The sequence below is a fragment of the Hakea prostrata genome, chromosome 9 (assembly GCF_041222555.1).
Source record: "Hakea prostrata isolate BN-2017 chromosome 9, UWA_Hpros_2, whole genome shotgun sequence".
Taxonomy (NCBI): Eukaryota; Viridiplantae; Streptophyta; class Magnoliopsida; order Proteales; family Proteaceae; genus Hakea; species Hakea prostrata.
In genome coordinates this window covers 15,963,644-15,987,444 of record NC_142608.1, presented here as the reverse complement: position 1 = coordinate 15,987,444, position 23,801 = coordinate 15,963,644, and the positions used below count along the sequence as shown (strand labels likewise).

The window sequence follows — 23,801 nt, the reverse complement described above, 5'->3', positions numbered from 1 at the left end:
CTTATAATTGACAATCCAACTAATTTTGTATAACGAAGGAGATGAACTACCAACCTCAGAACCTGTGGCAATGAAACCATTCATACCGCACATACACAAAGGGATGATTCCTAACAGATTGCTTCAAGAGACTTAAGACAGAGAAAGTAGGAAAAATAACAATTGCCAAAGAATGCTTCCAATGAAGAGACTTCGTTTTTAGATAGAGAGAATATAAAGCAAGTAAATTCTCTCCCATCCATTCTTAACACCTCCCCAGAAAAACAGGTTCTGTTTAAGATTCTAACCATATAAGAACTTGGAAAATTGCATGAATGATAAAATCTCTCGGAAAAGAAAGATAATCTTTCAAGTGAAAGCAGAGAAGCCCATACGATGAGGAATGTTAACAGACAAGCCATACTTATGGTCTGCAATTCAAGTGAGGGAAACCAATATTTTCTCAAAATGACTAGTTATCCAGGGAAATCATGTCCCACTCAAACCTAGAAAAAGGGGTCACCTCAAATAAAACAATTGAAGGAATTATAAATAAGTAACAAAACACAATTTCATCCATTAGTCAATGGGCGGGCAAAACTAGTCAATTTACCAATCATCTGCTATTTCTGACATTTATAGATATGACACCAGACAATTTTAATCTCTTCTTATTCATCCAAATTTTTTTTTCACATATTCACCATAGGCAGCTACCAATGGTAAAAAAAACTACAGCAGAAAGTCTAACTATACAAGTTTACAAATTTCTTTTCAAATATTTACATCTCGTTCTTATAAGTCCTGTTTTCAAATGTAGCATTTCATGTATATAGCTATAATGTGATCTATGATGGAATGTTCAACATGGCTGAACAAATTCTATACCTTGCACCGGTTAACCCAATTCTACTAGTCATGATATCTGATAAAATTCCAGATAACAAAGGCCTCACTTCAGTATCCTGCTCCCATTCATCATCAGAAAGTTTCATTTTCTTGCAAACCGTTGTAGTCGAAAATATTGTCACGAAGATAGATACGTTTCCTCAATTACAAAATTTACCACCCAATTTTTTCCTTCCCTGATCCACGGTGTACTGCTGGTCCTTGTCCTGAAAACAAATCTATGATTACCTCCTTTCAAATACCAGTGCTACTGCACTACCTACTAGACACAAAAAGGAGTGAAAAAAACTCACACATCCATAGCTTTACCTTCATTTCCATAACTTCACAAAACCGTCATGACTGCCTGAGGCGATCATTTCAGCAGAAGGCGAGTTTGCTAACGCAGTAATTAACCCACCATGTGCAGCAAATGTCTTTGTTCCACTACTTGTTGGATTCCACAGTTCAAGGGACTGCAGCAAATTAGCGACATTAGATCTCACCAGACAATTGGATGATTAACATGAAAAACAAATCCACTGAAATGACATCAACAGTGCAGATTAGTAGGACTTCCCAACCCCAGAAAAGCATGGACCCAAACAACAACCTCTCCAACACTTGAGACTTCCAAATGACAATGGACCAAAAAACATATAATATACTAGTCATGGTAAACAGAATAATATGGCCAGCACTCCATCATGGTTGTTTGTTGAAGCTGAAAAATGTTGAAGGAAGAGGTTCTATTACACTGTCCACGTGCAGTTTCATGCCTTGATGGAGGGGTAATAATGGAAACAAAAGCAAGGGGCATATTGGGCAGTGCCATTGTTTTTGAAAAAGAAAATAAATAAACAAAAAATTAGCATTGCTGCTTTCTTTAGCCCAAATGCTAGATGCGGCACATAAGCTGATCAACTACTAATCTTAGAAACTCACAAGTGACTTACGTTAAACATCAAAGCTAAGACAATGTAGCAAAAGAGAGAATTTTCAAAGCAACAGGATATTGATCCTAAGAACCAGAATACCTGGTAACCTCCAACAATCAGAAGTAGGGGATATTGTGGATGGAAGATGCAGGACTGGAACTTGTTGTCGCTGGAACACAGTTCATGCACACATCCCCCACCTGATAAAGCTGACCAGACACAAATACGGTCTTCACTGACAGAAGCAATATACTTCCCACTTGTGTCCCAGCAGATTGATTGTACTTCCTTGGTGTGTCCCTGAAAGGATGTGCTACTCCCAGTGAGTTCACATATAAGAGAATTTCAAGCAGATGGACACACACAACTGCAGTACTATCAGGACTCTCAAGGGAATAAGAAAAGCAAACCTTCAAGTTGAACTGAACAGTGCCAGTCTCGACATCAAGTATGTTGACGGCATTCCCAGAAGCAGCAGCTAGAAGTTGACCGACCTGGGGTTGGAATCTAACTTTTATTGCACCACCCTGATATGTTCAGAGAGGTTAAGGTGAGGAAACAGAATATCACTCTCACAACAAAATTATATTGGTTGACTGAGGTAACATGCGATTTTATCCGCTGAAATCCATATAATTATATCTGTAATTGTGGAAAAGCTGACTTCGCAAACTACTAAGAAGAGATGCTTTGAATAAAAATGTGTTAGCTTCTCTTATTTATTTATTTACCTCTTTTTTTTTTTTTTTTTAGGGGGGGGGGGGGGGGGGGGTGCATGGGATGAAAGTGGATAAGAAGTCAGAGAAGAATCCTAGCTAGCATTAATAGAAAGAAATGCTGAGTAGATATATTTTCGATGTGTATTTTAGGGAATCTAACAAAGACAATGAAATAGTACAATGCCCACTCTAGGTGTAATCTTATTGATGAGATAAGATATCAGCAGTGACACCAGGCAAGAAATAGTTGCGTTAGCTTTCCATCACAAACAAATGAGTCTTTATTATCCATACAGCTTTTCAATTCCATTGTTTCACAGTAACAAAATTTACACCCCCCCACCCCAATTTGCAAGACTATGCGCCTTCCATATGAATGTTTCATTATCTGAGAACTGAGATCCTTATACAAGAACAGCATAAATTTCAGAAATATATGAGATCTTTAAATGGAAACTTTGCGAGTGCCAGGCCCCACCATACCTTGATCCTAGGTATATATTCAAACCCACTCCCCCACCCCCACCCCCCCTGCCCTTTTTCTTCTTTCTTTTAGGGTGCCCCAGGCTGGAGGGAGGGATAAAGAAAGAAAACTGTGTCAAATGAGAATAGTTGTCTAGAAATCATCCAAGTTGTACAACATAATGGAATAGTGAGGTGATATTAGAAAAAAAATTATCAGCAGCCTTCTTCCTGTTGTTCTCAAGTACTGAAAAATACTATCTTAAAGTAATGAGTTTCTTGGTGTTTAAAAAATAAAAATAGAGAAAAAGAAAAATGAATTTTCAGGTGTTCCATACAAGGACCATTTCTGGCGATTGTGTAACACAACTGAAATATAGAAGCTCACCTTGAAGGTGCGTGTGCATTCACGACCACTCACATTCCAGAGCCGGATCTCATTACGATCACATGAGCAAAGAAGGTCCATTTTTTTGGGGTGGAAATCCAAGGACATGACTTCTTCACTATGTCCAATAAGCTTGCACAATGAATGGTTAAACTGAAGAACCATAGACAGAAAACACATCAACATATGTCCTCACATGAATGTACATCAAAGGACAAGAAGAGAAAGTAACAGACAGATACAAATACAAGCACATCTAATAACAGTGAACAAGAAGAGACTAATCACTAATGCAAGTTAAACACAGAGACAAATGCAGGTGTGTTCACAGTCAGACACCCAAGGATGGAACCAAGCAGTTCCAAATGTTTAACATTTCATCAGTTAAGAAGTAATCTATGAATATTGATTAAAACCTCACACAATTGATGGAATTTCAAACACCCTCCCCTCTCTCCCCCGAATAAAATACCTACTAAGAGAATATTCTAAAGCACATAAAAACACCCCTCAGCCACAGTATAGCTGTGTATCTAGAGTCGTCCCCTAACCATCATGAAAATGCAAGCAACTCAATAAGGTTCACAATCCCAAGGAACACCATCAAAGTTGTGTTTGCCATTTCCATTACATATGAGAGAAATGTTAGAATAATGTGTAAAGGTAAAAGGGAAGAGGAATCCAGTCTTGGCAATACTACCAGGGACTTACCAAGTGCTTTTTAGTCATTTTACTGTAATACATGCTCCTTGCTCTACGTTTTCCTATATATTCATTTTGAAGGAGGCATTCACTCATCAGTTATTACATGAAGCCTCCCTTGTTTACAGCTCTCTTCTCGCTTCCTCTTCTTTTTCTCTGTTTCCACTCTTAACTCAAATGGTATCAGGGAGAGACTGTTAAAACTAGTGATCAAATCCTACATCTTGCTGGAACTCCGTTGAGGGGTAGCAACACCCTATGCTACATTTGAAGTTTTCGAATACTAGTTCACTATTTTAACAAGTGAACTATGTCTGTCTGTTGGTTTAGCCATTTGAAGGGTTATTTATAACAGCTTATTGTGCCTTTTTGTATGAGGCATGTTTCTTCTGACTATTTCTTTTTATTGAGGTGTTAATATTGATCCAAACTGGATCAATTTTCTGGAGGTTATGTGATGAGCACATTTATGTGTGAAATCTTAGGGCATAAAGCATGCATTTTATACACTTAGAGTGGAGTTACCTTGGGTTTTATGTTGTTTTTGCAGACTTTAGGACTTTTCAAGATTTAAGCAAATATTTGGAGTTTTAGGCTTGAATCATGCTATTTTACACGTCAAGAAGTCCATTCAAATTCTCAAATGCGAAAATTGGCCTGATTTGGAGCATGATGGGCTAGAGATGTGTGATTATGGGCCAACTCCGAAATATTGAAGAGATAAAGAAGGCAAATTTGATCTACAGAGATATTATTGAGAGAATCCAAATGGAAAAGAGTCCTTGCACACCTCAATATCTTATCTCCTATCTTGGATTTAATTAAAGAAAGAAAAAGAGGAAAAAGAATTATATTCAGAAAGAAAAAGAGGAAAAATCCCGTTTTTGAATGCCTCTGTCCAGTTTCGATCAAACCCTTCATCGAACGGTCATCCGATGTCCGATCGTGCTGATTTTTGGAGGAGAGCTTCACGACTACTTAAACCTCAAATCCAACGGTGGAATTATGCATCTGATCTCTCTAAGTCGGCGCGATTACTACGTCAAAACCCTAATTGGTTGAGTCAGATAGAAACCTTGAGTTTTATTCAAATTCAACCGTGCTTCATATCTCATGTAAACTCTATAAAAGGAGAACATACTCCATCAAAGGAGGACATGTTCTAGAGCTTAGTAGAAGCATTCTTTCTTCTCTCTTTAGTTTATTAAGGTTTTCTCTAGTTTTCTTTGCTTGCATTAGTGAGATTTAAATTTTTAGATTCAATGTTTAGGTTTAATCTTTTTATGTAATGCAATTCAAGTTCAAGCTTCAAGTTCAAGTTTCAATTTTTTTAGATTCGTCTTTCTCTGGGTCTAGCAATTGCAGATTTAGATCATTCTAGATCTAGATCTAGTTGTTAGGATTGGTTGAGATTCGAATCGTTTGTTCAATTCGCAAGTAAGTAACTTTCTTTATTAATCTTCTCTCCTCCCTCCATTCCTGCTTCTATCTACCCCTCCATATTCTTAATTTAGGATTTACTTTCAGCATTATTTATTGTTCTCCCTTCCCTTGGATCCTTGATCAGAGATGCCTACAGTCGTGCCTCTCTTTGGTTAAGGCTTCCTTTTCCTTTTATTGCTTTGTTTATTACTCTGTTATTTACTTTCTGTTATTTACTTTTTGCCTATTCATTCATCATCTCGGACCACATAACCGGAGAAAGCCTACAGTCGTGCCTCTGCTTCTAGTGACGGGTGGTGTTGCATCTGCATTTATCTATGAACTAAATTTTACTGACTGCTTTAACATACTAATTGGTTTTATTTATTTTTTTCCTTTTTATTTTTATTGTTTGCATTTTTTTTTCATGTCTTTTATTTATGCATTGATTGTGTTTAATTTATTTTTCGTTTCAATTCGATTGCATTAGACGTATAGATTAGGATCGTTTAGTTTAGTTAATTAGTTAACAAAAAAAAAATTGAATCATTCCAATCTCGCATTACTATTAAGAAGTTGAATTCTAAGTGGTATATCTCCTTGAGATCGACCCGTTAGCTACACGATACCGTGCGCTTGCGGTTACTTTTTGTATGAGGCATGTTTCTTCTAACTATTTCTTTTTATTGAGGAGTTAATATTGATCCAAACTGGATCGATTTTCTGGAGGTTATGGATTCAGTTTAACTTCTCCTTTTATGGATGTTTCTGGATCTATGCTGAGGTTTCCTGTTCAGTTTGGTTGGGACAGAAGCTGTATTTTTCTTTGAAAGTTTATACCTGCTGTTTTGCCAATTTATCTCTGCTTCTCTGCTCTTCCTTGTGCCAGGAGTTCAAAAACCTCCTGCTCTTTTATTTTTTGGACTATTGTTGTTGGTGCTGCTTAGATGATAGTCTTTGATGGCAGCATCACGGGCTGCCAATTTCAACCAACTGAAGAAAATTGTGAAACTGATTCTAATTGGGCATGGCAGAAGGCCCATTGGATGAGGAATACTCTGTAGGATAATGTGTCATGGGAAACTGTTGACGCCTGTATTCTAGGGTGGATGTTAAATTCTACGAAGGGGAAAAATGTGGACTTACTAACCCATATTGACACTAGAAAAGAATTATGAGAATATTTGAATGTTTTGTATTCTGACCAAAACGACCTTTCTTGTATTTATAAATTGTCATAGTTCTATGGGGTTGATCAGAAGGGTCGCGCTTTGACGCAGTATTTTGCAGACTTTAAAGGGATGTATGAGGTACTACATTCCATACTTCCTATTACTTGCGATGTGAATTAAATACAAAATCAGCAAGAGAAGCTCACAGTTATGGAATTTTGGGGTGGTCTTGGCATTAAATTTGACATTGTTCACTTTCCAAATTCTTGATTGTGATAAGACCGCCGAGTTGTTTGACACATCTTTCATGGCTTCTCACATGCTCTTCGTGTGTGTCACAATAATCCACATGACAATACAGCATTTGATAATTCAGCACTTGCATCTCTTTCACAGGTTCTTCATGTTTCTCATCAGAATTCAAATGACATTGCACAAGCTGATGAATCTGTCCTTCATGAAAGCTACAACAGGGACCCATTTCTCCTAGTCATGTTTGCCATGTTTCCACAGGACAAGAACTGGCAGACTTGTTTACAGAACCTCTGGGATAGACTGGATAGTGGGAGTTGATTATATTTGCAACAAGCTGGGCATAGTTAATATATATGCTCCAACTTGAGGGGTTTGTTAGAATGAGCTGTAGAAATACTTGCTTCTTAGTCCTTACCCCATCTTTTTGTTTCTCCTAATTTTTCTTTGCTTTAGTTTTCTAATTCACAAGAACCAAACAGAAGGAACAGGAAAAGGGTGACTCTCACGAGTTGTAGCATGTGACTCAGTGTGATAGAATCTATAAGACCCCTAAAGGCAAGAACATGCTACCGTGATGAAGCATATGCAGGAAACTATTCACAAATTCATTGATAAGTTTTTCCCTTGGAGATGAAACTGATTTTCACAGCATACCCTGTTGAAGTATACGTAAATTTGTTTTACTGTTCACGTTATTGTTCACTTAAAAAGTGATTTTACTGTTCACGTTATTGTTCACGTGAACAGTATTATGCTATTGTTTTGATTATATTTTCTATTTCTAATGTGGGAATCTTGCTACATAAGTTTTGGGAGTTTTTTAAAAAGCATAGTTTCTATTTTGGTGGTAGTTTCTATTTTTAGAACTTTCTATTTTAGGAGTCAAGAAGTTACTAAAGCTATAATATTTTGTTTCCTTCTTCTAGAGGACAATTACTTGTCTCTCAAGTTGTATTAGATTCATTAGAAGCTATAAATAAAAGTGCTCTGTGATTCTAGACTCTTTAGCTAAGAATCACAGGTCTTTTCTACTGGTTATTCATCTCTCTTCTTTTCTTCTTCTTCTCTCTTTTCTCTGTTCAATTTCAACTGCTATTTTGATTGTTTAAAGCTTGTTTTCTAACATGGCATCAGAGCTTTTTTGAATCAAAATAGTGTTGTTCTCAATATTCTCTTCTGAAATTCTTTTTTCTTCTTCTGTTTCCTTGGTGTGCAGCCACCTAATGCTGTATATTATGGACTATTAGATCAGATATTCATGTGAATTGATCTTCTCTACCTATTACCTTACTCTTACACGTTCCAGAACTTGAATACCTTTGTTACCTCTCTTTTTTCTCCTATTCTGTCCTAAGGTTGCAGAATTTTTTTTTGTGTTCTTTCTACTTCAAGTTTTGGAAAACTGATTTGAGTGATATCTACCTCAGTTTAATGTCTTCACTTACACGTGCTCAATCATGAGTACGGCTGAATCAAAAGGATCTCAAGGAGATCATGTAAACGTTCAAATTACATCTATCAAGCTCAAAGGTAGTTCTAATTACTTGTTGTGGTCACAAGCGGTTCGGGTGTACATACTTGCAAAAGGTAAGCTTAAGTTCATTGAGGATGAACCTCCTGCTGAGACTGACAAATCTTATTTTAGTTGGATCCAAGATGATGCAATCATCAAAATTTGGATGTGGAATAGTATGGAACCTGATATTGCAGCGAATGTTATGTTCCATAAGACTGCAAAGGGAATATGGGATGATTTGCAAGAGATTTATTCCCAAGCTAAAAATATGACTCGGATTTTTAGTATTTATGAAAAGCTATTTCAATTTCAGCAAGCTGACAAGTCTCTGCAGGATTATTACAACTCCTTTAAAGGCATGATGGAGGAGTTGAATGTCTTTCAACCTCTCACCACTGATATAGAGAAGCTTAAGGCCCAACGGAATGAATATTTTGTGTCTAAGTTTCTTGCAGGATTGAACCCTGAACTGAAATCTGTCAAAGGACATCTTCTTGCTGGTGAGCATGTCCCTAATCTTAGTGAAGCATATTCTAGACTTCAACGTATTGCCTTGCCTGAAGGGAGTTCTCCAAAAAAAAGTTCTAAAGGAGAAAATTCAGCCTTCACTACCTCTTATGGAAGGGGACGTGGTCATGGTTCAGGGGGAGTTAGTAGGTCTTCTGGAGGTCGTGGTGTTCAACTGTCTGATAAGACATCTCGACTTTGTACTCATTGCGATAAAACAGGGCACTTAGTGGAAGCTTGTTGGGCCAAAGATGGAAAACCAGAGTGGGCCAAGCACCTTGCCAATCATGCCGTTTCTGATGGTGGTACTGATACTGTAGCAAACAACGATAGTGGTTCTGGATCTTCTTCAGGGGACTTGTCTAAGATTCTAAGAGATGATGTAAGCCAAATCCTTCGCCGATTGCAAAATATTGAAACTGGCGCTTCCACATCCACTAGTACTTCTGTTGCCACACTTTCTCATGCAGGTAACACAGCACTTCTCACTTCTACTCCCACCCCTTGGATCATCGATTTAGGGGCCTCTTCCCATATGACTGGTAAGTCATCACTTTTTAGCTCTTTTTTTAAATCTACCACTAAAAATTTTGTTGTCATAGCTAATGGGACTTCCACACCTATTCTAGGCTCTGGAAGTGTTTCTCCTACACCTTCTCTTACTTTATCATCCATACTTCATGTTGCTAACTTTCCTTTTAACTTATTATCTGTTAGTCAATTAACTAAAGCACTAAACTGCTCTGTGACTTTTACTCCCACTTATTGTGTTTTCCAGGACCTTCACACAAAGAAGACGATTGGTGGAGGGTGTGAAAGGAACGGACTCTACTATCTGGACTATGCTACCCCTATTGCGGCTCTTTCTGATGATTGTGTAGATGCTCTCCGTGGGCACTGTCGTTTAGGCCATTTGTCTTTACCTAGATTAAAAATTTTATTTCCTTCTTTTAAATCAGTGTCTAGATTAAATTGTGAAGCGTGTGAGTTAGGGAAGCATCATCATGCCACCTATCCTCCACACTATCTCTCGTAGTGAGTCCTTATTTTCTCTTGTTCATTCCGATATTTGGGGCCCTTGTAGAATTAGTAATAGGCATGGTTTTTTATATTTTGTTACTTTTGTGGACGATTTCTCCCGTCTTACATGGTTGTATCTTTTAAAGGATCGGACAGAGTTCTTAACTACATTTAAAAGTTTTATTCATGAAATTCGGACTCAATTTTCTCTTCCTATTAAAATTTTTCGATCTGATAATGCTTTAGAATATGTGCAACATGATATATCTAACTTGTGTGATTCTCTTGGAATGATTCATCAAACCAGTTGTTCATTCACTCCCCAACAAAATGGAGTGGCTGAACGCAAAAATCGTCACCTCTTGGAGGTTGCACGCGCTATTTTGATTCAGATGTATGTTCCAAAGAGTTACTGGTGTGATGCAATTTTGACTGCTGGTCATTTAATTAACCGCATGCCTATGCCTTTGCTTTCTGAAAAATCTCCTTTTTCAATTGTTTTTCCTAATAGAGAACCGTTTTCAGTTCCACCCAAAATTTTTGGTTGTGTGTGTTTTGTTCACATACCACATCCTTTGGATAAACTTTCCCCCCGTTCTATTAAGTGTATTTTCTTGGGTACTCATGCACTCAAAAAGGTTTTCGTGTTATGATCCGGTTCTTCGCAAACAATTTACAAGTGCGGATGTGACCTTTTTTGAAGACACTCCTTATTATCTAAGTCAATCTGTGTCTGTTGAAAACTGTGTTTTGGATGATAATCCTCCTATTCCCTCTTTAGTTCCTTCCACTAGCAATGTTCCTTTACAGGTTTATCAGCGAAGACATAAGTTGCCAGAACATATTGAGGATAGTAGAGTTCCTCCTACAAATATTAGCGGCTCTCCTTTAGTGGAGCCTGAAGCTGGCCCTACGGATGTTCCTTCTTCATCCTCTCCACCGGCGGATTCTTCTAGTGGAGATCCCACTCTACCTTCAGATGACTTACCAATTGCTTTAAGGAAAGGTACTCAGAACTTGCACTTTACACTTTAACATTGTTTATCCTGTTTCCAATTTTGTTTATACCTCTCATCTCCCTCCTAGCTTTCGTTGCCTTGCTTTGTCTATGTCTGCCGTTCATATTCCAACCCATCATACCGAAGCTCTTAAATTCCTGGCTGGAAAGCCGCTATGGATGTGGAAATGGATGCTTTACATTCTCGTCATACATGATCTTTAGTCAACTTACCTCTTGGGAAAGATGTGGTCCGCTGTCGGTGGGTGTATACTATTAAGTACCATTCTGATGGTACGGTTGAAAGGCTTAAGGCCTGCTTGGTGGCTAAGGGCTATACACAAACATAAGATGTAGATTATTTTGGTGTCTTGATATCTTTTGCTGTGAATTATGATTGGACTCTTTTTTAGCTTGACATAAAAAATGCATTCTTATTTGGTGATCTTCATGAAGAAGTTTACATTGAGGAACCTCCAAGGTATGTTGCTTAGGGGGAGGACAGTGTTCGTGTTTACACGCTTCATAAAGCGATTTATGGACTCAAACAGTCTCCACGGGCTTGGTTTGAGAAATTTAGCAAGACTGTGGAGTCTTTTGGTTTTGTATAGTGTTATTCTGATCACTCTATGTTTGTTAGACGGCAGGGTGATTGTGTTGTCATTATGGCAGTTTATGTTGATGATATTGTCCTTTCAGGCAATGATGTTGATGCAATCCATACAGTTAAGGCACACTTACAAAAATCTTTCCAAACCAAAGATTTAGGTGATCTACAATATTTCTTGGGGATTGAGGTGATCCGCAATAAAAAAGGAGTAAGTTTGTCACAAAGAAAGTATGTGTTAGATCTTTTGACTGAGACTGGCATGCTTGCTTCTAAACCTAGCGACATTCCCATGGATCCTCAGTTGAAGTTAGGACGTGATGATGGTGACTTGTTAGATGATGTCCATCGTTACATGAGTCTTATTGGGAAACTTATTTATCTTACTGTTACTCTTCCTGATATTTCTTATTCTGTTGGTGTGTTGAGTCAGTTTATGCAGTCTCCTAGGAAGGCTCATTGGGATGCAGTGATGAGAGTGCTTCGGTACCTCAAGAGTGCGCCCGAAAAAGGGCTCATCTATCGACCAAATCGGAGTATGGACTTGGTTGCCTTTTCTGATGCAGATTGGGTTGGATCCGTCATTGATCGTCGGTCAACCACAGGTTATTGTACTTTTCTTGGTGGAAATCTTGTGACTTGGAAGAGTAAGAAACAGTCCACCATTGCTCGATCTAGTGCTGAAGCTGAGTATAGGGCTATGGCCCACACCGCTGCTGAATTAATGTGGCTTCGTTCATTGTTAGAGGAAATAGGATTTCCAGTTTCTGCCCCTATGAAAATGTTTTATGATAATCAGGCAACCACTTACATTGCTAGTAATCCAGTGTTCCATGAGAGAACGAAGCATATAGAGGTAGATTGTCACTTTGTGCGTGATGCAGTGAAGAAGAAGCTTATAGCAACTCCTTTTGTGAGCTCTACTGACCAACTCGCTGATTTGTTCACCAAAGCTCTGTTCAGACCAAGTTTTCAGTCTATCTGTTGCAAGCTGGGCATGGGAGATTTGTATGCTCCAGCTTGAGAGGGAGTGTTGAAGTATACGTAAATTTGTGATTTTACTATTCACGTTACTGTTCACGTGAACAGTGATTTTACTGTTCACGTTACTGTTCACGTGAACAGTATTATGCTATTGTTTTGATTATATTTTCTATTTCTAATGTGGGAATCTTGCTACATAAGTTTTGGGAGTTTTTTAGAAAGCATAGTTTCTATTTTGGTGGTAGTTTCTATTTTCAGAACTTTCTATTTTAGGAGTCAGGAAGTTACTAAAGCTATAATATTTTGTTTCCTTCTTCTAGAGGACAATTACTTGTCTCTCAAGTTGTATTAGATTCATTAGAAGCTAAATAAAAGTGCTCTGTGATTCTAGACTCTTTAGCTAAGAATCACAGGTCTTTTCTACTGGTTCTTCATCTCTCTTCTCTTCTTCTTCTTCTCTCTTTTCTCTGTTCAAGTTCAACTGCTATTTTGATTGTTTAAAGCTTGTTTTCTAACATACCCAATGGAAAAGCTGAAGCCAAAGGCTGCAGCTGCAGGGATATTACTTAAGTCAGCACCACTTGGGATCTTCAGAATGAGTTAGACTGATGGCTTCCCTGATCATGAAGGTGCTGGCAATGCTCAGATGCTTCTCTTTCATCTGGAATAGGTCTATGGCGTACAGCTGGATAATGAAACAATAATTGCATACTGCACACCCATCCAACTTAGAAATGAAACAAGTGAGAGGGACAAAACACCTCCCGAGGCACTGTCTTTGAAACCCGTACAAAATAAATCCTATTACTCTCTTCTTATACAATCTGTTGATTGTTGAGTGGAACAGAAAACAATCTACGTAAAAATTTTGAGAAAGTACCATCATTCATTCTGGTCATGCATAGAAAATCAGACATACATCTGAATGACTGCCAAAGAGAGAATATTCCTAAAACGGACCAACAAACATCATAAAAACCATAGTCGTCATGGCGTCACCAAGGCATCGTTTAGGTGTCCAGGCTGATTTCAAGGGGCATAGATGGACGGCAACTGTCTTATTGTATGTTGCCTTGCATTGATTGGTTGGTTGTGTCATATGATTCCTCATCACCTACATTTCAGTCTTTTGTTTCATCCTTGTTTTCTGTTTCAATTCCTAAAACCTAACAAGATGCTCTAGCTCAATCAGCGGGAAAAAGCAATAAATGAAGAAATGAAAGCTCTAGAAAAAACAAAACATGAGATCTGGTTGCTTTACCTGCAAGGAAGAGGACTATTGGGTATGAGTAGGCGTTTGTGGTCAAGCACAAAGCTGATGGTACTGCAGACAGACAAGGCTAGATTGTTAGTGCAAGGGTTTACATGGAGATATGGTATTGGCTTCCAAGAGACATTTGCACTGGTGACTAAGATGAATAAAATGCGGTTAATTGTCCCATGTGTAATAAATCAAGGGTGGGATCTCCAACAGCTCATTGTGAAGAATCTGTTCATCCTTGGAGAACTTCTAGAGAAGGTATACATGGATATCCTACCTGAGGATTTAATCAACAAAGAAACTTATGGAGAAGTGTGTAGACTCAGCCATGCTCTATAAATGTTGAATTGGTCTCCTAGAACTTGGTTTGGAAGCTTTCATAAAGCCATGATTTTCATTAGCTATAAGCATAGCAATGCTAATTGTAGCTTCTTCATCAAGAAGACCAATGCTCACATTACTATGTTAATAGTGTATGTGGATGATATCGTTATCACTAGGAATACTGTAGCCAAGTCTCCTCTTTGAAGATGTTCTTGGGAACAAAATTTGAAATCAAGGATATGAGAAAGTTGAGGTGCTTATTAGGCATGAAGCTGGCCTGTCTCTCTCACTCAGAGAGAATATACTTTGTTGTCAATAACACGAAAAGGGCAACATAGCGAAGCACAATGACTGAAACTCCAGCTGACCCTAATTCTCACCTTAAGAGTCGAGATCATGAAACAGTGGACAATCAACTACCAACTGTTAGTTGGCAGACATTTATTTATCTCACACTATATGGCCTTCATTGGTGGTTTGGATAGCAAGTATATGCATGGCTTGTATTCATCTCATTTTGACGTTTATATAGAATCTTGAGGTATTTAAAGGCAGGCTTTGGAAAAAGAATTCTGATTTCTTCCCATAATCATCCCAATATTGAGGCTTACATAGACGCTTGTTGCGCTGGATGTCTAAATGATCAAAGGTCTACTTCAGGGTATTGTACCTATGAGGGTAGAACATGGTAAATTAGCAAAGCAAAAGGCACTTTTGTAGCCAGGTCTAGTGCTGAAGCTGAAATTAAAACCACGGCCCATGGAATACAAAACCTTAGTTAAAGGGGCTTTTTCAAGATTTCCATGTGAATTTGAAGGTCCCCCTGCTGTTAAGTTCAGATAGTATGCCCATAATCAGTATTTCTCACAATCCCATTCATCATGACAAGATCAAGCATGTGGAGATTGACCACCTCATCAAAGAGAAGATCGAACATGGCCTTGTTGCATTCACTTTCTTCCTTCAAGCAATCAGTTAGCTGACTTTTTAACTCAAGGTCTAAGTACTAAATATTTCACTCTAATCTTAAAAAGTTGGGCATGATGCCCATGCACTAACTTGAGGGGGAGCATTATAATTCAGGTATAGGGGTACATACATCCCCAGAATATTTAATGAAGTATCCCACATTGCAAATCTCTATTCTCTTTCTATTCATCTCTTATTATAAATTCTAAATTCGCAGCAAAAAAAAAAACAATCAGGAAACAAGAAATAGAAAGAAAACACAACTCAAATAAGGAAAACCAGCATTCCTCCTCAAGAACCTACTTCCGTGGAGAGTTTTGCCCTTCTAACACTCCCCCTCAAGCTAGAGCATAAAGATCAAACATGCCCAGCTTATTAGAAATATAGTCAACCCTAGCAACCCCTAAAGACTTTGTAAGTCAGCCAACTGTCCTCATGTGCAAACATGCTCTAGAGAAACTAATCCTTGCTGCAACTTCGCACGAAAAAAGTGAAAGTCCAATTCAATTCACTATGCTTTGTACAATCAAAGACTGGATTGGTTGCACTGTGAATAGCGGTCCGATTATCACACCATATTGTCATAGATGAATCATCACTGGACCCTAGCTCTTTCAACACTTGTCTAGTCCAAGGAACAAATTTCGGTCGATATGGGAATTTCGACCTTGCAAAAGGCTGAAATTCCCATGTTTCAGTCGAAATTTCTACCAAAACTGGACACTTTTTTTCAGACACTTGGAACCTCAATTTCAGGCCTCATATGGACTCAAATTGATTTGGATTCTTGCATACTATGTATTTTGTAGCGCTCATGCACAATTTTGCCCTTCTAACATAAACATAGCCTGGTTCTGTTATACACTAATACTAATACAAGCGAGCTTCCCTAAATATTCATCCATTTTACTATTACACTTTCTCCTTCATTATGAAAAGCTACTGATTAAATCTTGATGCCTGAAAAGGAAGGTCTTATGTAGTTTCATCCCCTTTCCCCTCATCTTTGGGTACAACATCCCATTTTAGAAGTTTTATTTAGTTTACTGTGGATGTCATACAAAATAACTGCTAAAAAGCACACATACGAATGCACTTGGAGATTTTAAGGATAGACATCAACATGCATCTACTAAATTTATAGGTGAAATGCTAGGAGAAGGGTGCTTAAACAAGAAAACATGTAAAAAGGCACCTAACAAATTTTCATAATTAGTAGAAATTACAGTAGTAAAACAATCATGCAGTATAAACATCATTGGTCCAAAATCACAATTCATGCCATATAAGAGTAATTTTATGGAACACCAGCTTTAGAAGTTTCCAGACATAGATGACACTGGTCACACTTGGTAGAAGAAATTAAACATTAGATAATAAAACATAAAAAAGAAGAATTAATAGCATCGGTAATGTTCAGGAACAATTCAACAACTATTAGATTAAAATCAGGAACATATGAAGCAGCATGAACATAAATAAGGTTTAGGAAAATAATTACATCATTTGTGTCCCAAATCTGTACAGTTTTATCAAAAGAAGATGTTGCCAAGATATTTGAACTTCCTCCAAATCGAACATCAGTAATTAGAAGGCAATGGTCCTCCGAAGAACTCTTGGATTCGAAGTTATCTAAGTTTAAAAGTACTACCTGCCAATGGAATCGGAATCAGCCTATAAAAATTTAATTAATTAATTAATTAAAAAAAAATCTGTTCTTTTCTAAGTGAAGAGTGAAGGCATGTTGAAGAAGCAAAACAGGATGAGTTTCAACCACCTTTTTGTCATGCCCAGCACTAGCTAACAACTTCCCATCAGATGAGAAGTGGCAACAAAGTACTTTGCTTTTAGTTGATAGGGAAAAAACTTCTCCAAAAGAAAAGCCTGCAAGAAGTGAGAATTCTTTTAATCTCCTGAGAAAACTATTTTAAAATTTTAACAGTATTCATCCCAAGGTTATCAAGGCTGCAAGGAAACCAAGGCATTGAGACACTGCTTAAGCGCCAAGGCATTATAGTATAGACTCTTTAGTCAACTAAAAAAATCAGCATCCCACTCAGCATATCTTTTCTTTTCTTTTTTTTCTTTTTTTTTTTTTTTTTTTGAGGGGGGGGATTATTGGGTACAGAAGTAATCATAGACTCATAGTCAAAATTGTATAAAACCAGAATACTTGGAGAAATACTCGAATATTGAAAGCATGTAGAAATTCACCTTGGGCAGATTAACAACAATTACTCAAATGAAATCAAGAAATTTAATAACAGATTAAAAATAAAAAAGAATAAGAAAAGAACCAAAGAAGCTGTGCTGTTTAGCATGTATACTTGAATGAAAGGGCTGTTTAACAAAACTTAATAACAGATAAAGAATACTCAAATGAAAGCATGTAAATCTGAATGAATCGACGAAGAACAAGAAAAGGGAGCTGTTGTTTAGCATTACAAATTTAAGAACAAGAAAAGAACCCAAAAAAAGAGGGCCAAGAAAATACCTTGGGCTCTTTCGTACAGAATAGAGGAAAGCGGAACCGCTGAGGCTTGGTTTTCTCACACAAGCACAGAACAGAGCTGCTGCTGCTATTGCAAGGGTTGGAGAATAGAGAAAGCAATCAATAAAGGATGCTGCTGCCATGGTAATGCCCAAGGCTGCTGCTGCTCAGAATTCAGAAAAATGAAAAAGCTGCTTGAAAGGACTGCTGCCACTTGATTGAAGAAGAATAGAAGAAGAGTCAACTCGATGGAGAAGAACAGTCAACTGGATGAGTGGATGAAGTTCTTCCATTTGGACTCTAGAGAAGAGGGTGGTCTGATAGTCTCTACTTGATGAGAAAGAAAGGCCTCTCTCAATAAGTTTTTGAAAAATAATTTCCCTTTTATCTCAATATCATCCCTCCTCGGTGCATGGGATTGTTACCTACATTATATATTAATTATTTACATTCTTTTTATTTCAAAATTATATTTTTACTTATATAATTTGATGGTTTTTAAAAAATCCAAAAAAAAAAAATGATTGCTTTAGTGCCTAGGCAGTAATAAGACTCACAGATGACAAGGTGGCACCGCCTAGGTGATAAAGTGGCCAATCTTTTGCATGTCAACAGAGTGCTTCAACTCTTAGGTACCAACATGCGCCTTGGCAGATGCCTTGGTAAAAATGATTCATCCATAAAAAATTATTCAATAGTATTTCGTGAGATTTTTGGCAACCAAGATCTGCCACCACTACCCCTTATTTATTCAATAGTATTTATGTGAGATTTTTGGCAACCAAGATCTGCCACCACTACCCCTTATTCTACTTGCAAAAGAACTTCTAATCCCACTGTTACACTGAATTAAGTAAGTGCACTCTATGCATAACTCTTTAGCTGACCCCAATTAGTTGTGACAAGGCTTGTTATTGTTGTACACTCTAAGCACAACTCTTTCTAGCTATGAAATATCCAATTCTAATACAAACATCAGAAAAACAACCTTGTGTACCCCCTTATAACCTAAAGTTTGGGACCCATAATTGAGTCCTTTACAAATATAACAAAACCTCATAACCAAGTTTATCAAAACAGACCCTAACATTGCACCATAATTGAATTAAATATCTCTGAACAATGATGTACACTGTTCAAGTGAACCAGCAATGGATGAGGCCAGCTCAAGCCAGCACATTCAATTCAGATGGTCTTTTAGCAGGCCAAAATGAGGCCAATACACTGACGTAAAGAGTGTCACAGCACATTATTTGGCATATTGCGAATATCCATATAAGATTTTGAAGGGCCCAAGGTCAGATTATATGGAGATTTTATTCTTAGGAGATTTAGGACCTTAGTTTAGTTTCTATTTTAGTTATTTCATGTAACTAAATTATAAAGCCTAGTAGTTTCTAATTTTAATTAGTTTATATTTCCATAAGATTCTAGAGTCACTAGCATTGGGAGATCTCGCAAGATCTCGGCATATCTCACCATATCTCACTATATCTTGCCATATCTTGCCATATCTCACCCTATCTTGCCCTTGATCTCACTGGAACTCTCAATTTTTGCCTTTCTTTGTGGATTTCGGCTGGATTTTCACTTGCAACTACTCTTAGCACATCTACAACATCGAAGGAAGATCAATCATTCTTTGGTTGTCTTATAAACTTATGATTTAATGACTTCTATAGAACTTCTAATGGTTGTATAATTTTATTATTTTATTCTTGAAAATTAAGATTGTGATACTCACATGGATGGAATTTTGATAACATTTAGGTTACTTGATGCATTTGATATACTTGCTTTCATTTATATGCCTTAAAGGTTCTATATTACATGTTGTATAACCTTGCATTCCCAAATCCTACAACATTTCGATTTCACACTATAGGTAGACTTAGAAATCATACATAGGGTTGTTTTCTGACAAATCCAAGGCCACCAATGTGTTCAAAAGGCCTTAAATAGACTAAATACCAAGTTTCAACCCAATTGGGACCCTAAAACCCACAGAGATGGGCCACTGAGTTGACGCCAAAAAATTGTATATATCGACCGAGATCTCGGTTTTTCAAGGAGGCGAGATCTCGCTCGAGAGTGATATCTTCTACCATGGTCACTAGTACTAGGATATTAGTTTTTATTTTCAGTCTAATAAGTTTCTATTTCTTGTAAAGCTTAAGCCAAGCTATAAATAGGCCCTTAGGAATAGAAAAAAAATGAAGTAAAGCTTGAGCTTTGTGTGTTTGCACCCCCCCCCTTCTCTCCTTTCCTCTTTTCTTCTTCTTCTTATGAGTGTTCTTCTCCCTCTTCCCCTTCTTCAAGACTAATTCTTCTGAGATTTCCCCTTCCTCCCCCAATCTTCTTTATCCTTCTTTCTTCTCTATTTCGTCCCCCATTAATTTGGTATCAACACCAAAACCTAGGAAACTCTCTCTCTATCTATTGGATTATTCACTCTATCGAGCTTGTTTTCAACTTCTCTCCCCTGCTACTTTCCTTCTTGTGATCTGTCTTCCCTGCTAATTCTTCCTCTCTCTAGCTTGTCTTCTCTATTTCTTCTTTCTATGGTCTTCTTCCCCATTCTGTTGTCCATTCTAATTAATATCACTATCAAAAACCATATCTTTCTTTATTCTACACACCTTTAAAAACAAAAACAAAAACAAAAACAAAAACAAAAAACAAAAAACAAAACAAAACAGAAAAAAACCCAACACACTTTGACAAGTGTTTTCCATACATTATCAACTCAGTTCTTATTTCAATAGTACTTGAGGACGAGTTCTTTTCAAGAGAGGGAAAAATTGATGCATGAGAAGCAGCATGGAACCATGACCAAGTGAACCAGCAATGGACCAGACCGGCTCAAGACAGCCCATTCAGTTCAAATGGTCTTTTAAAAGGCCAAAACACTATTTACATGAACAGTGTCACAGCCAATTATTTGGCATATTGTGAATATTCATGGAAGATTTAGTGAGGCCCAAGATCAGATTTTATGGAGATTTTATTCTTGGGAGATTTAGGACCTTATTTTAATTTCTATTTTAGTAATTTATGTATGTAGCTAAAATATAAAGTCTAACAGTTTTTATATCCATAAGACTTCATTGTCACTAGTACTAGGATATTTATTTCTATTTTCAGTGTACTAAGTTTCTATTTCTTGTAAAGCTTAGCCAATCTATAAATAGGCTCTTACATTGCAATTAAAAAAATAGACTTTGGAATAGAAGAAAAATGAAGTAAAGCTTGAGCTTTGAGCATTTGCAGCCTCCCACCCACCTTCTTCTCTTCTCTTTTCTTCTTCTCCTTCTTACGAGTGTTCTTCTCCCTTTTATCCTTCTTTCTTCTCTATTAAAGTCCCCCATTACCACTGATGGCCACTGGACAAGAACATTTTATTGTTTGCCTGTAGTCCTGGCTAGTAGCTCCTAGGACCTTGTTGGTTGCTCTCCTCCCCCCCCCCCCCCTTTTCTCCCTCTCGAACATTGTCTCTCCCTTTAGGGGCTTCTTTGGTAATGAATTCTTTCTTCATCCAAAAAGAAAAAAGAACAATTCATTGTTACCATACAGCATGTCCAATTGCTTAAACCAAACAATGAATTAGCAAAACCTTCAGTTTTAATAAACATTTAGAAAATCACCTTTTGGGTTAATCCTGTTACGTGTGGTCTGCAACAACGTGCTAAATGAGGTACCCCTCAGATCATCAATGTCAGTATCACGAGACAAGAAAGCCTCCAGATTCGTATATGATGACCCCGCAGCCACATTGTGCCTTCCATCCTAAACTTGAAGTGATCATGAGGTGTTGGTCAAGTTTATATGGTTACCAGATAAAGTGAATGGAAATTCTTAGTAATCGTATAAAAACTTTAGAAAACACAGCTCCACCTTTCCAGAAGTTTCAGCCAATCTAGATCTATCACAACCATGCGAAACTAGCTTTCCCGAAGTCTTCCAGTTCTGGATTAGAGCAGTAGGATTTGACATTTTATCATACACTGGCATCAGAGATTCTGCTTGATTCCAAGGAGTACCTCCTGCCATGGTACCACATGCAGCCACAGAATCAGACAATTCCTTCCTTTTCCTTCCTCCCTGATTCAGGACATGCATATATCAAGGACAAATTAAACAAGAAATTGACTTGCCCCACTATATAGAAGCGAACTAAAAAGGGCTCTGTGGAGAATACATTTCAAGCGGAAAAATTAAATAATACAATTAGGAATGTGGGTCAATCCATCAACCTTTGGTAATTCTTGTTTCTGTAGCCGATACTTCTGTCGTTGCTGATCAGTGATTTGCCTCATGTGGAACATCATCTGAGACATAACCATTAGTTATCTGTAGTTGGGTAATGAAAAGCATAAAATGAAAATGTATGCCCGATCATCACCGCATGCATGAAACAAAAAGAGAACAAGCTGCAAGAAAATTCCAAGCATCACAGAAGTAGCTGTTTTCCACAGACCACAACATACAAACTTGTAATTGCAAGAAGATTTCTCCTTCCTCAATATGGGGTGGAATTCCTTTTTAGTAATGATTCTGTCGTTACTATTTACTAATACAAAAGTACTTATCAAAAAAGAAAAAAGAAAAACAGAAGCATCATATCCCCTACAAGGCTTTGACACATTTGCTTCTATCTATTTATGAATAATGCATGTACTGCTCTAGTGAATGTATGTGTCACGTGCTTATGTATTAGTACCCATGTGTCTGTCCCTTGTTAGTCTACTATCAGCGATGGTCACAATTTTAAAAGGTTAAAACTTTCTAAAATTGACACCAACCTCATCCTCTTGTATTTCACCACCTGAGACTGCACCAGTTGAAGAAGAAATGATATGCTGAGCACCAACACCACCCCTCATCTTTTCATCTTTCATGTTTAAAGCACCCTTTAGGAGCATCAACTTTTGCAGCTCCAAATCAGCAGAGGTCCCTGAAAGACATGACTGAGCAATGAGCTCTTGCCGATGTTGAGCTGCCAACATCTGAAACTGCTGTTGGATTGGTTGCTGCCAATATGACTTCAGTACTTGCTTCCCCAGACCTGAGGGAATTTGGTCAATTCCCTGTGCAAAGATCACATCACAGATAATTACAAAGAGCAGGGACATACTCGTACACACACACCTCTCCTAGAACAAAAGAATGACAAACCATGAAGAGAATAGAACTGTCTGAGCCACTTACAGCTAAAGGCCAGCCACTCAAGGGAATTGAAGTGATTCCTTTGTTTAAGTCTGCAAGAAGACAAGAAGGAGATTCTTTGTAGGAAAACTAGAATATGAGGTTGCATCAAAATGTTGACCATCCTTACAATTGGATCAAAATAAGTGCACACGTGATGATGCGTTAAGTGGCTAAATATTCTCATCAAGTTAAAATATGAAGTAACATAGAAATAGTAAGTGAATAATATGGAAAGTTATAGACAGACTTTCTGTATCTCCTAGATATATGCTCTATGAAATGTAATATCAGCAAACTCCACTAACATATTGCTACAAGTCCCAAGACCAGAAGGAGGGTTGATTGATCAGACCACCAGCTGGCCCACAAAAAAAAAATTAAGCATTTATATATGGATCCTAAAAACTTTAATTGCTTCACCTTCCAACAGGGCATCCCTAGAAGCGATGCACCACACATCGACTCACGTGTAGTGAATAGTGAGCAAGGTTTAGCTAGAGCATCCCCTCTAACAACGCATTACTTACAGCACCTAGATGCATGACAAGCAGGGAAGGGTTTTTGTACCATGAATAAGTGCAGGTAAAGAAGCCACTCCAAAAGCATAGGATTGGATTAGCAACTTGGGATATTGATCATTAACAGTAAGAGTTGAGAACTGGTAAATATCACGAGGAGAATAAGGGTCAACACATCTTGTATTCAAGAGAATAAGTAGAAATGTAAAAGAGGAGAGTCGAGAATTGATAAATGTCACAAGGCGGATAAGGATTGACAGATCTTGTATTCAAGAGAATAGGTAGAAATGTAAAAGAGCTAAGGAGATGAGTGATGAGCTCCCCCTCTTCATTGCTCCTGAACGGCTGAACCTACCTCGATGGCTCGACATCAGACTCTGCTAAGAAACCTTTCTTCCCCTGGCCTTTCAAAAGAAACTGTGTATATCGATTGACAATTGTGTCTACCCACTCGTCTATATGCAGAAGGTCCAT

General features: G+C 37.7%; 1 protein-coding gene across 1 annotated transcript; it reads right to left on the bottom strand.

Moving 5' to 3' along the window:
* Positions 1-958: 958 nt before the first annotated feature.
* Positions 959-23,801, bottom strand: LOC149004838 (transcriptional corepressor LEUNIG_HOMOLOG-like). Its single transcript, XM_089135729.1, has 14 exons — positions 23,683-23,801; positions 23,377-23,504; positions 22,777-22,859; positions 22,404-22,688; positions 21,855-21,929; positions 21,496-21,702; positions 21,246-21,387; positions 16,888-16,994; positions 16,612-16,761; positions 3,375-3,527; positions 2,216-2,332; positions 1,905-2,105; positions 1,198-1,343; positions 959-1,094 (listed from the first exon to the last, which is right to left on the bottom strand). Exons 1-13 carry the CDS (start codon positions 23,799-23,801, stop codon positions 1,200-1,202), a joined length of 1,911 nt encoding a protein of 636 aa, XP_088991855.1. The 3' UTR covers positions 959-1,094; positions 1,198-1,199.

What these genes read in the sequence shown, in the direction of transcription:
- LOC149004838 (XM_089135729.1), bottom strand. Translation starts at nt 23,801, where the DNA reads ATGGACCTTCTGCATATAGACGAGTGGGTAGACACAATTGTCAATCGA. An exon ending in TCTGATGTCGAGCCATCGAG is followed by an intron (nt 23,505 to 23,682) that starts GTAGGTTCAGCC and finishes CTTGAATACAAG; the next exon opens with ATGTGTTGACCCTTATTCTC. An exon ending in TTTACCTGCACTTATTCATG is followed by an intron (nt 22,860 to 23,376) that starts GTACAAAAACCC and finishes GTCTTCTTGCAG; the next exon opens with ACTTAAACAAAGGAATCACT.